Source organism: Tinamus guttatus, unplaced genomic scaffold (genome assembly GCF_059628265.1).
Source record: "Tinamus guttatus ecotype Peru unplaced genomic scaffold, ASM5962826v1 Tinamus_guttatus_pri_ptg000710l, whole genome shotgun sequence".
Lineage (NCBI taxonomy): Eukaryota > Metazoa > Chordata > Aves > Tinamiformes > Tinamidae > Tinamus > Tinamus guttatus.
Genome location: NW_028289244.1, coordinates 2876904 through 2890054, shown reverse-complemented (window position 1 = coordinate 2890054; position 13151 = coordinate 2876904). Strand labels below are relative to the sequence as shown.

General features: G+C 41.5%; 1 protein-coding gene across 1 annotated transcript; it reads left to right on the top strand.

The window, feature by feature from the left end:
- Positions 1–9876: 9876 nt before the first annotated feature.
- Positions 9877–10911, top strand: SMIM32 (small integral membrane protein 32). Its single transcript, XM_088536802.1, has one exon. The coding sequence runs from the start codon at positions 10394–10396 to the stop codon at positions 10832–10834; it is 441 nt and encodes a 146-aa protein (XP_088392928.1). The 5' UTR covers positions 9877–10393; the 3' UTR covers positions 10835–10911.
- The last annotated feature ends 2240 nt before the right edge of the window (positions 10912–13151 follow it).

Sequence of the window (13151 nt, the reverse complement as noted above, 5' to 3'; positions counted from 1 at the left end):
TGTGGCTCTGAAAACTGTTAGGTGTTGGGAACTTCTGCAAATTAACTCCTTTCAGTTCACTGTGTTGCAGCCCAGCGACTTTATATGCAACTTCTATAGATCTCCCTGCTGAAAGCCTGCTCTACTCTGATGGCTTCAGCCCCAAGGAGGTATAACTGCCTCTTGCCTTTGGACATGAAACACTGCACACTGACAGTAGCAGGCATTGGAAAGTCCACAGCACTGCTTTCTGCTACTGCCTCCTGCTATTCATCAGAAATTTCCTTCCAACCTCAGAGGGAAGAGAGTTACAGCAGCACAAGATTCCTTTTACAGCAAGTCCCTCTGGCCACAGGTCTGTAAATCACTCTTAGCTGTGAATATTTATGCTCCAAACCTCTTTATCAATAAATGCCTCTCAGTACCACAACCTCTCCAATATATTAAGTCTAGCTTCTAAGAGATGCTGCCTTTTCTCTGTGACAAATCTGAATTCAACAAGATCTTAGGCCTGTGCTGAAAGAGCCAGAAAACATAAATGAAGAGCATGCAACGAAGAACCTTTATTTTTGGGAGAAGAGTCACTTGCTATCACTTTATTTCTCTCTACTGACATGTTTTAGCAGAGCAGCATAATTTTATGTCTTATATAAGACAGCCCAGATAATTACCAAATGTCCCATATGTTGTAGGTCATTCCCACAGCTGTTGATGTTTAATCTCGTCTGCTGCTTCTCCACAAGCAAGAATCCTACAAAGATTTGATGCACATAATATATTAAGCAGAGAAAAAAGGTTCCTTTTTAATAATAAAGAAAAAGAGAAGCATACAAAAAAAAGAATGAAATGTTTTGAACTAGCAGAGCAAAACATTTTAATTGAGCCAAGTCAAAAATCAATCTAAACAAAAATAATATTAAAATCTCTCATGAGAGGGAAAAAAGTTCATCCAGATCTGAATCTAAGGGGGAATATCAAAAGACATGCGAAAAACAGCCCAATGCCCAGCAGAATGACTTATCCTCTTTGCTGGTTTCCACCTGGCAATTGCAGATCCCAAGGTGAAGGATTCTTGTGACACCATCGGCCTTGCGGAAACAAGGAGAGAATTTTGTGAGCAAAATAGGTCATGGATCAGCAGGAGAAATACATCAAATTAAACCATGAAGACATGCATCTTCCAAGAAGGTGCCTTTTTTTCCCTGCAGATATCAGTTAGCCAAGTAGAATCTGTATTTTAAACCAAACAAGATAATTGTAATTTATGGGTCAGCCCATTGCTGTGGCAGCGGCTTCACAAAGGAGGAGAGCGGCTGCTCTCACTCATTACAGAGAGATGGTGATTTGGGTAAGCGAGTTCAATCATTTGAACAATTCCCTGCAAAAGAGCATTAAAAAGATGATATTGCAGAGCAAAGCGTGAGTCATGTAGAATTACTTGATAAGAAACAGTAAGTCAACTTCAATAGAATTTGGGTAATGTAGATATCTTCTAGAGTTCTGCTTAGCTGTAGCAACAGTGGCGATGGAAACAAGACAGGGAACGTAGCAAAAATACCCAGCAGTGAACTTTCAAAAGTAGTGAGGGTGACAACAGGTGACAAAAACCAAACCAAAACTCAGACACATCTTGTTTCTTATAGCATGAATAAGCTCTGAAAAGCAAGCATAGAAATTACCAAGAGGTCTGTTCTTATGATATTTTGCCCACTACTCTGTCAGGAAAGAGAGACTAATGACAGGAATGATTGAGGCTAGATTTTGACACTTTAAAGTACATAGAGTAGGTGTAGAGAAGATTACAGTTATGCATACAGATGGAAAAAGTAGATCACTGGAGAACTCATTTGTGACAGTATTAAGACAGATAAAGTAATTTATCTTAGAGGAAATGATTATACATTTGAGATTTTTTCTCCCCCACTGGAGTCAAAAAGAGAGAATATCTGATTTTCTTGCATATGATCTACAAGAAGTGTCATGTGCTTCTGGTAGTGTCAGAGAAGAAAAAATAGCTTAGGGAGTGGGCGAACATTTGGATTTCTACCTGACTGACAATGTGCAAACCAGGGAATTAGCCCAGCATCAATGAGTAGCTAATTAATTTCCACAGTAAATACCACCAACACTGTGAAAAAATGGTAAGGTTCAGAAGTAATACATTGTCCTGTATTTTAAGATTCATTCAAATGAAAAATAATGTTTCTAATTCCCTATCCAAGACTTCTTCTTAGAGGATCTTGAGCTTCTGATCTTAGGAATGTTTTGGAAACAGTGTTTCTTGGGAAATCATCTAGGCTAGTTAGCAAAATTAGAAAAGGATGTAAGAAAATAAAAATGTGTTTGCAAAGCAGCCTTCAAGTAGCTTAAAATTATTTAAGATATTGACTTTGAAACAATTGGCAATGCTATTTAGGCAGTGGGCAAACAATTATCTATTCTATAAGACCAAAACAGCTCAAAAGCATTTCAGAAGTGGAAGGCAGAATACTTGTACAAAATATATGTTTTTTTCTTACTTTTAGTCTTTCATAATTTTATCTGTCCAAAACATGCAGTCAGTACAGAAATAACAGAGAACCTCACATTCCTCTATATCGTCTTCCTTGCCCTATCTCTGTAAGCTCAAAAAATTAAGAGTTGATGAAATCATCAAAACAAGTGTATGTACCTAAAATCCTATTCATATCAGTAATGTACGTATTTTCTGAGAATCTGGACAAGAGACACCAGATGGCTGGGCTTTTTACAGATATTTAGGCACCTACACATGCAATAAGTACCCAGTTGTATTTGCAACCATGTTCAAACACTTAAGATCTCTAAATAACCATTAAGAATCCCAATGCAACAATTTCAGCCCACTAAAACATACTCCAGGTCACAAAAGCATCCTTCTAAAATCCGTCAGGACCCCAGGGCTGGGTGTAGACCCCAAAATGTAGAAAGGTGGCTTTGAAGAAATTTAGGAAATATGAAAGACTCAGCCGAAAAGGACACCATAGACTTTCAGTGAAGAGATGCAAAAAATGGAAAAAAAAAAAAAGCAGAAATAAAGCAAATGCATTCCTTAGATTCATTTAGCCCTTTCTATGAGCTTGTATTTCGTATACTCGTAATGTCAGTAAAACTCCCTATTAAACTAAAGTGGCTTTGGGACTTTTTTAAGCTCTATTTGCATTTTCTGGCTCTGAAGTTGTTGCAGAGCACTACAGGAAAAGAACATCCTCACCTCGGAGCTACTATAAATGGTTAGATCCTGCATTTCTTGGCATGGAGCTGGCACAACTACTCCCAGCCACTGCCTGGGGTAGCGGCCAGCCAGGCACAACCCCAAACATCTTCCTGAGTGATCCCGGGATACACTACAATAAATCTGCCTTTGGGAAGACCAGTGTGCAAAGCAGCTTCACGTCCTTGAACACTCGCGTAAATACTGAATATCTCAACTGAAGTCAGCCCTCGAGACTTCTTAACAGCTTTAGGAAAGATAGGAGAAAGTAAGAACTTTGGTTCTTACAAAGAATATGTGTTTTTAAAGCTGCTCTTGTAGGATTATAGGTTTCTACTTAGTGATTTTTTTTTCTTTTAGGTTTCTGGAAGTGCAGTGAATTAATTTAAAGCAAAATACAAAGGGAAATTATTGAGGGGAACAATAGGAGAGTTTTAAAATTAAACAAAGAAGTCATAGGGGAAAATATATCAGTTCTAATTTATATTTTTGTCTCAAAGGCAATCAACAAAATTTTATGATTTGAATCATCTGAAAAATGAGTTCCAAAACTTCATTAGTCATTTTTGCTCAGTTTTAAATACGCATTGCAGGAAAGATTAAAAAGCAAAACAAAACCCGCATATTTTAAAGGGTTTTAAAGGGACAGTTCCTCCTACATTTGTCAAAATTGCCCTACTGTAAAAAAGTTCAATTAAAGTGATTATATAGCAGACATAATCAGATAAAGTTGATGAGTATTCATAACTAATGGCTGGCTTGCTGTAGCCTGAGGAAAAAACTAATTTGAGAATGATCACAACCTTCCTCTTTACGCAATATATTTAAAAATTTAGCAATAGCTTAACTGATAGCAAGGATTGATAATTCCGCTATAAACTGAAGTTAATAGTCGGCAGTTAACCGTTCTCTACCTGTGCTAATTATTATACGGCATAAATGTTATTCAAATTATTATACGGCACTATACTGCTTTTTTCATAGGCATGAGTTCAAAACTAATTAAAATACAATTGAAATTTATTTCCCTATACTCCCTATACAGAGGAAAATGTTTCTTATTAGTAAGGAACATTACATACTGAATAATAATAGCTTATTGCATAGTCTCAAAAAGAAACAGCAGTGACAAGTCTGCTTTCATCTTCAGGTTTAAATGTCAGGTGAAGTTTTATTCTACTAAGTGGCAAGTACTTATTTATTATTCTACATTAGTGGCAAAGATTTCAAAGAGCTGAGAGCTGACATATTTCTCCTGGCTTTATATTTCATGCAGCTTTCCTTTTTTTGACCACTATTATAGATATGAATAAGCTAATATTATTATCCTAACTAATATTAGCCATTGAGCTTTTGAAAACCATTTCCATGAAGTTACAGCGATGAAATTGAACCCAATTTAATTTGCTCCGTGAAAGAGCAATTGTTCCAGATGCAATAAGACTTTAGGACTATTACAGTAATCCCTGTCACATGCCCATGGATTTTCTCTCTGCCCAAGCGCATTGAGTAAGCATCACTTTTGCACCATCTTCATCGAGGGCATCTTGCACCTGCTTCTAGGCCGTGGTGAGCAAAAACCAACACGCTGCAAAATCACAAGGGCGTCCCCCATGAGTCACCAGGCAGCGAGATACCAAAGCTAATGAAGACAGTGAAACATCAGGTCTTGCAATGGTTCAGTTGTGCTAATGGAAAATTGTGAAGCAAGAGGTATTTCCTTTCCAGCAGGTCCCTTCTCCCAACTCTGCTTGACCGCTGGGCTTTTCTCTCTCTTCCAGATTACAAATAGTCATAATAACAGAAAAAATCTAAACCAAAGCTTGCTTTGAAAGGCAGTAGACATAGGAACAGTGGGATGTTCTGCTTGTTTTAACGGGGAACCTTACACATCTGGAACAATATAAAAATTCCGATTCAAGCCTTGACCTCCTCCAATCAGGGGTATTGCCTGAATGTAGAGCAGTGATAACACATATCAAGTCCTTTTCCAGAACTGAGAACCTGCCACAAGAGAGGGAATAAATTGGCACAAACACTTGACACAGAGCCATGAGCCTTCCCCTCACCCCCTGCCTGGTTGGATGGGAAATGTCTTCTATGAACAGCACAAATAAAATCCACCTCTCCTGTTTGACTTTCAGACAACCCTGCCCAAGTACCCCCAAATATTCAAAATTTAGGAGAATGCAGGACACCCATTACCTCCTCCTAGCTGCTGTACAGGACATCAGAGTCCAACCCGTCACAGGGATGAGGAGACACAGCCCTTTCCCAAACCAGAGAGATCAAAGCATTCCCATCACGGTTCCATCCCTGATCCCATTAAATCTGCCCCATACAGAATATAGGAGTGTTAATAGTGGCATACACAAGGCTATAATTTTGCAATTTCCTTGCAAGACTCAGACCATGCAGCCATTCACCTGTCTAAGGAAAAAGAAGTTTCTTGTATTTCAGAACAGTTTTATTGTAGTAATTGAAACTACAATCTTTTCCTAAAGCTTTCAACAGTCCTTTTCCTGTATTTCTGAAGGTCTTTCTGGAGAGGGAAAAGAAAAGGGTTGTTTTTCTTCAGGAAGAATTTTTCTAAAAAAATACTGAAACAAATCAATTTGTTCTGTCATCCTATGGGTGACTGACTTTAGCTTGGGCACTCAAGAGACCAGCTCAGCTCCTTAGAGGAGCCACATCCTCTGTCTTTAGCTACCCGCTCTTTTATAGATGCTCTCTGGGTTTTACACAAGGCTTCTGTCCTGAACACTGACAAGAGTTAAGAAATAATCAGAAAATTTGATTACTTGAGTCAGACTGTTATGAATGATAAATCAGATATTATAAAAAGGAAGTTTTATCAAGAAGGAGGAGCACACAAGCAACTAAGCACCAGAGCTCTTTCCTGGCCTGCTGAGAAACTCTATGTTCCATTTTCTTACATTTTTTTTTTCAGTTAGAGATGAAAATATGCCTTAAAGCAGCAGCCATCCACAGAGAGCACATGGCATCTTTCTGAAATCCTGTTTATCTAAAATGCTAACATTTATGCCCACCCTGGAAAGGGCTGCGTGCTGCTCTCTGCTCAGGTCTGCTGCTGGATACACAAACGTCTCCAAGCTCGCACTGTTTATGTGAACACTCTTGCTCCGAGCTAGCTCTGCAAGCAGCCTCTGCTTGCATTGAGACTGCTAATAAATAACTGCCTGGGGGCAATAGATTTTCTCTATTAGTGTACGCAAGCGGGGAGGCACGCGGGCAGAAAGCCTTTGTCCTGCCCGGTGGAAAAAATTCCCTACTTGGATTGCCTTAGAGGAGTGGTGACGTGGCAGAAGGCACAAAGGCTCAACTGTGCAAAAAGTGTTGCAATATATTAAGATTTTAGGTCCGTTGTTCAGTGCGGGGCTGCATCTCTTCCACGCTATTTTAGATACTTCCTCACTCTTTTTTAAGCTAACATCAGACCACCTTGCATCCTTCAGGCTCTGATCCTCCTGACACTACCCCTGCAGGGCAAGGAAGATGCAACCCATATTTCAAATAGATTTGGTGGCAAAATAGGCAAGTTGTCTCACACAATATTAGCCAAAACCTGTCCAAAAACCTTCCATCCGTGTCCATCAGATCATCTAGGTGCAATCACTCATCCCCCTCAGTTGGTAGAGACTATCCTCAAAACGCACGTCCAAGACAGGTGTTAAAACACAAAGCGAGAAGCAATCACTGGAGAAGCTGGAGGAGCATGAACCAGCCGTAGGGAAGACGATGAGTGTCACACTGGAGAAACAGGACCACTGCTGCTGTGTGCTCACACATCCGAGCAGCTCCAAGGCCAGGAGCAGCGTTTGTGCGTCCAAGGACTGAGTTGGCAGATGCTGTGAGGTGGGAGGGCCATGTGAAGGCTGGGATGCAGTGGGAAAACCGTTTGGCCTTTTCCCCACACACACCTAAGCCAGGGGCAGCCAAGAAAGCTCGACTGCAGGATGTTTATCAGAGGACCTTTTTCCCAAAGGAGCTTAAAGCAAGCTCATCTTGCTGCATCTTCGCACTCCTCACAACCCAGAGGAAGCAGAAAGATTTGAATGGAGCAACAATCTCCTGCCCAGGAAGAATTTCTGCCCCAACAACACGCGCAGAAGCTCCCTCGTGCATGAGATGCCCAGATCGCTTGGACTCTTCCGAACGCCTCTACTCCAGCTGCTCAGGCCTCCAGAAATCTAATGTTAGAATCTCATTTCAAATATTGCATGCAAGCCCTCATAAAGCAAAAGATGTTCAGGCTTCTCTGTTCTCTTCAAGCGTCCAGATTCCCCACTGAAGCCCTAAAACACACGACTCTGTTTAGGGATCCAGTACTTAGAAATATTGAGGTTCATGTTTTTGAATCTAGAGCTTTAAATCTCTCAGACACTCGGCAAAAAGTGTTCTCCTTTAGAGTGATTAAAAGGGAAATAATTTCTGCATTTTAATTTTCTTTCCCCTGTTAAGTTTTCACATGGCACTGGAAAAATAGGAGCATGTGGGTTGTAGCATTCCGGTCTACTAATAGAAAGAAAAAGAATCCTGCCTGCCTCTTACTCCTAAGAGCAGAAGGCTAGTAACAGAGATTGCAAATAGTTACATTACTGAGAACGATAATGTTTCTTTCTGCTTTCATTTCCCTCGGGTGATATCGTGGTAGGGGTTGTGTAAGCACATAAAAGATAGATCATATATTATTTACCAGCTTGGAGATGGGAAAAGACCCCAGCCTTCCACAGGAGGACCAAATCCAAAGTAATTTTTATCTGCTAAAAATCTCATCGTGTTTATTTGTGGCTTGGTGGAAAGATTGTTAAAGCAAATGAAAAACAGCAGCAGCAGCCTGATGGGGGCCAAGAACTTCACTTCCAACCCATCCATCCTGGAGGGGATGGTGCTGATCCAGCTTCCATGTCAACCCCATAGCTTGAGTAGCAAAAAGCTTATTCTTACTAACCCCAGAAGTGTTAGAGGCTCCACGACTGTCCTTGCAGCATCATTTCCAGGACATATAGAAAAAAAACAGTAAAACAAGTCATTAGCGGCTAGAAACCTCCAAGAAACAAGTATGCGAAAGTATGTGAAAGTATGAAGCATGTGAAAAACAAATTTTATTCACACTATTTACACAACCCTGGCCCCAACTGCCCGTCTGCTTTTCCCTACAAAATAATAGCTTCCCATAAAACAAGCAAACAACCCACTCAAAAAAAAAAAAAAAAAAAAAAAAACAGGATGCAAAATTTGATTTCGCTCAGAAAAGAAAGTCCAAGGAAGAGAAAGCTGAAGATGGGACAGTCCTGGGAAGACCCCACGGACTTGCAGCTACTCACAAAACTCTCCCTCTGATTTCATGGAGGTTTCTGACAAAACACCTGCAGATTGCAGCAGTTTCCCTGTGCCCCCTCTCAGCAGACCCCTCGCTGGCTCTTCATCCTACTGGTCCCTGCCGCCCGGGTAGCCCATCTCAAGCATTAAGGGAAGGTCAGGAAGGAAACCCAGGCTTCAAGAGCAGCACAAGCGGAAGGGTTATTGGAAAAGAGAGGAGGAATAGTAATAAAATAAGTAATAATAACAACAGCAAAAGCCACAGCACCTTCCTGTGAAACGGAAGGGCTCATTTCAGGCTCAGAGGAACACACAGGTAATGGCTCTGCCAAAGACCCTCTGCTCCCAAAGCCGCAGAGCAAAGAGATTTAAGCACATGATAACTTTAAAGCATCTTAATAGACTTACTGAAGGCAAAAGGGGTTTAATTCAGGTACTTAAAGTTTTGCAGAAGATTAAGAACATGCTTAAACAGGGCCTCAGAGAAGGGTTGAGATTTTATATTTTATTTACAACTGATTTGATCGTATTTTTTTTTCTCCTCTTTTTCTCTCAGGGCCGAGATATTTATTATGTTAATTGCAATGTTCAACCATCCAGGACTGCTGGCTGCAACATCTCGTCCTAAGTGGCTTTACTGCTCGCTCGGATCACCATGCTGAAAGTGTTTTGTGCTTCCTCCTGTCAAGTTACCCCCGTGACCACCGCTTTCTGCCTCCTCCCCACCCCTGTCCCTGCCCCCTTCCCCTGTTCAAGTTGCAATGTGTTAAAATAAAGTATAACTCGCGCTTATCTGATGCACGGGAGCGGGAGCTGGCGAGCCGCCAGCAGCTAACAGCAGCGTAAAAGCAATTTGATGAAGAAGAATTAACATGCTAATTATCAGGCTGGAGAGGGTTCTGGGGACCATATAGAAGATAAAAAGACGACATTTTCTGTTTGTGCTGGAGCGACCTATTTCAATAATACAGATTTAAGGAGGAAAGCAAGCTTTTGATGCAATATTCTTCCATTCTGTCCCGTTCTCCGTCACCCTCCCCCTCTCCAGAGCTCCAGCCACAGCCCGAAACACTCACTGGGGTTTGGCAGAGGATCTTGTCCCTTTTAGCGTCACGGCACTGCCAGATATCAGGGGCTGCGGGAACGTGCAGCACCGGCGCTCAGCTCTGCCCTTCTCGGCACAGGAGGAAAACGTCCCATGGACACGACGACGCGAGTCCTGCGGGAAGGGGAGGCTTCACAGGAGTAACCCCCCTCCAACTACAGTTGCTTTTTCTCTTTCGATTTGGTACACAAAGGGACATTGGGCAGATTGGTTTCTTCTTTTTTTTTTTTTTTTCCCCTTAAACAACCTCAAGGAGCATCTGAAAAGCCAGAGCAGAAGCTAAGGCTCTCGCTGCTGGGTGCACCGCGCGCTGCAAACCGGGAGGCAGCTCCGCTCCACGCCGGGATGACACCGGGAAGTGGGGAAACCTGACAGGAATTCAGCGCGATGCCAAAGCGGCAGCTACTTCTTTCCGCGGATCTCCTTTAAGCCAGGATTTGGGTGCATCCCACTCTAGAAAAAAAATCCCCGGAGAAGCGTCTGTGCCTTCCCCTGCACAGCGAGTGCAGCTGGAGCACTCGCTCCTCTCCGCTGATTTACAGCCCGGAGCAGCGCTGGGAGGAAGGCACCTCATCCTCACCCTCAGTGACCAGCACAGGAGCTGCCAGAGCACCAGGTACCTGTACCGCTTTCCTTTTGGTTACTATTTGTGGATGAATGCTGTAAATATGAGCCCGGAAGATTTAAAAGGAACTTACGGAGCAGGGCACGGGGATTAACTGCCCTTTACTCCTATGCAAAATGCGGCCGGGTTCCAGCCCATCGCGAGCGGGAACGTTCCCTCCCTCTACCGAAGGCTGACGGTGTTTGCTCTCCTCCTCTACCTGTGCGGCGGAGGGAATTTGAGCAGGAACATGTACAGTGGGCTGCTAAATTCAACCGGAGCCACCGAGGCGCATCTGCTCGTGCAGAGCGATACCCCCTGCCTGAGCAGCACCCAGAGACCCGTGAGCTCCTCCGCTCTGTACGTGTCGACAGCCAGGGCGCTGAAAGAAGGGGAGATAAATAAGCCCGATCTGGTGACTTACGTCGTCCTGTTTCTCTTTCTGCTCTTGACTGTGACTCTCATTGTGCTCTTCATAAACTGCCAGCTGAAAAATTCTTTTTTTGCCACTCTTCCTTACGACAGATCCCTCAGAGAGGCGAGGAGCCCCTGGAAGACACAAACTGTGTGACACTGGGGACAGAGACAGTGTCTGAGAGGGTTTGCCCTGATACACAATGGTAGCATGAACCAGAAACCCTGTGCAATAAGATGTTACTTCCATATGTCAGTGAATGGATTCGATCCTTTTTAAAAATCCTTGGCTACAACAGTGAAAAAAATACATATATATAATCTGAAAAAAATGCTGTATGCAAATCCAAATAGCTGTAAATAAAGAGCTCTGTTATGAACCGAAGAGATAATGCATTATGAAATTTCTACATAGTTTCATGCAAAAAAGCACCTCATGGTTGGAGATAGAAGCGAGCTCCGTTAGCTCTCTATGTATGCAAATGTCATCACCAAGCCATTCAGTGCCCGCGCAAGCATATTTGCATTAGCAGCAGTCTTTGATTTGTGCATCTGGTGGAACTTGTGCCCATGCTTATGAAACCATAACATCAAACATAAAAAACACGGTCTATTTACCCAACGGCTCCACACTGAGAATATTAGTTTACTTTCCAGGCCCATTTCTCTCAACTGCAGCTGAAAACGTGTGGTAATGTAACGGGAGCCATGCCTGGTAGAAATAAAAGTGTTTATTTAGACTCTTGACTGCTATTCTGTTAAGGGCATTTTTCATGTTTTATTGCATCTTCAATCAGGTTTTAAGTTACCAGTTATGTGAATCATTAAATGCTTAAGGAACTTGTTTTCTACTTTCTTAAGCTACAAAGGAAATTATTCACCAAGGCAGCAAATCCAAATAAGCAGGATGGGGAGAAGGAAGGAGAAAAAATAAACATCATTAAAAGTATGTAAACTAATGGAAGGGGAGCACAGAGTGCCCCAAGTTTAATACAGAACTAGGCAACTTGTGGGCAGCACAAAGCAGTCACTAAGAAGAGCTACTTTAATGAACAATATTATTGCCATTCCTTGCTCTTCATACAAATCTAGACCAATTAGGAGCAAGATTTTTTCAGCTTGGAGCATTGCTGACAAAACACAGTTTTAGATTAATTAGCAATAGGGTTTTGTTCCAAAAGCTACGCTGAAAGGTCCTGCTTAGCCTTCATAGCTGACCTGCCACTTTATAGTTGGTAGGTTTTTGAAAATCTGAAGCTCCTGTACCATGATTCCACGTCAAACTGCAAATACCTGCAGTGCATTCGTGTTTCCCTCCACTGGTGGGCAAGGGGCCACTTTTTCCACAGTAGCTCTCCACACAGCTGAACTTCAGATATTCACATACCTATATTGGCATCCAGTCCAAAAAACACTTCCTGCTCCAACGTATAAAGTTATAAATTTATATGCAGTTTATGCTCGTGAATGATGCATCCAAAGAATGGTGCTCAATTCGCAACAGATGCTGTGCCCCTTAATCCAGTCTTAATATGCAAATTACAGCAGAAATGATGTGCAGGTACATTCATTTATTTGCTGTTTTTACTAATCCAGATGAAATTCATTTACGATGAAACCATATACATATATGGGATTGCACCCAAATACACAGTCAAGATTTGTATGTGTGGAATCCTCTTTGCAAGCTCTTTTACATGAAAAACCTTGCATAATTAATACACTTTCATGAATAGTCTTGGTTACCATCATTTGTTATGCTCAAATATGTTAAGATATGAGCTTTTCTTATTCCTCAATAGGTAGCCATTTTTTTAAAAAATCTCATCCAAACCAAACTTAATTTGGTACAGTTCCAAGGAATTACTGAAATGTAAAAACAGAAAATATTAAAACTATATTTAGCTCAGTATATTTTGAATAAAACAAGCTTTATGAAATCAGACAGTTTTTATTTACTTTTAAGTAATGACAGCTTGCTTTCAGCTGTCAGCCGTAATAAGTTTGGTCTAAGAATTTATACTGGCAAAAGCAGAACCTTATAAAACACATACTGCATTGTATTGTACTTTTACTAAAATGTTCCTTTAAGCAAGATTAACTATGGAATAATAGTATTTTTCCCAGGGTCTGATAGTTGGAGTAACAAACTGCAATAGCCTGTCATGCTTACTGTGCTACCCAATTTATTGGGAAAGCTTGTAAGCAAGTTCTGTGTTGCTCTCCTTGACAAAAAGAAAAAGAAAACAAACCAAAACTAACTTATTTCAGAAGAAAACCCTACTAATGATGTTTTAACCACTGTATGAAAGGTGTGTATGGAAAACATGAGTTATATTCTCTTCTATCAGGCCCAAAACGCAGGCAGGGAGCTCACGCTGGTCAAAACACTGAGTGCAAAAATAATCCTGATCATAAACATTGATTCACGTATCGGAGCTGCTCTATTAGTGCACGATGTCGCATGGGGGGTC

What these genes read in the sequence shown, in the direction of transcription:
- SMIM32 (XM_088536802.1), top strand. Translation starts at nt 10,394, where the DNA reads ATGCAAAATGCGGCCGGGTTCCAGCCCATCGCGAGCGGGAACGTTCCC.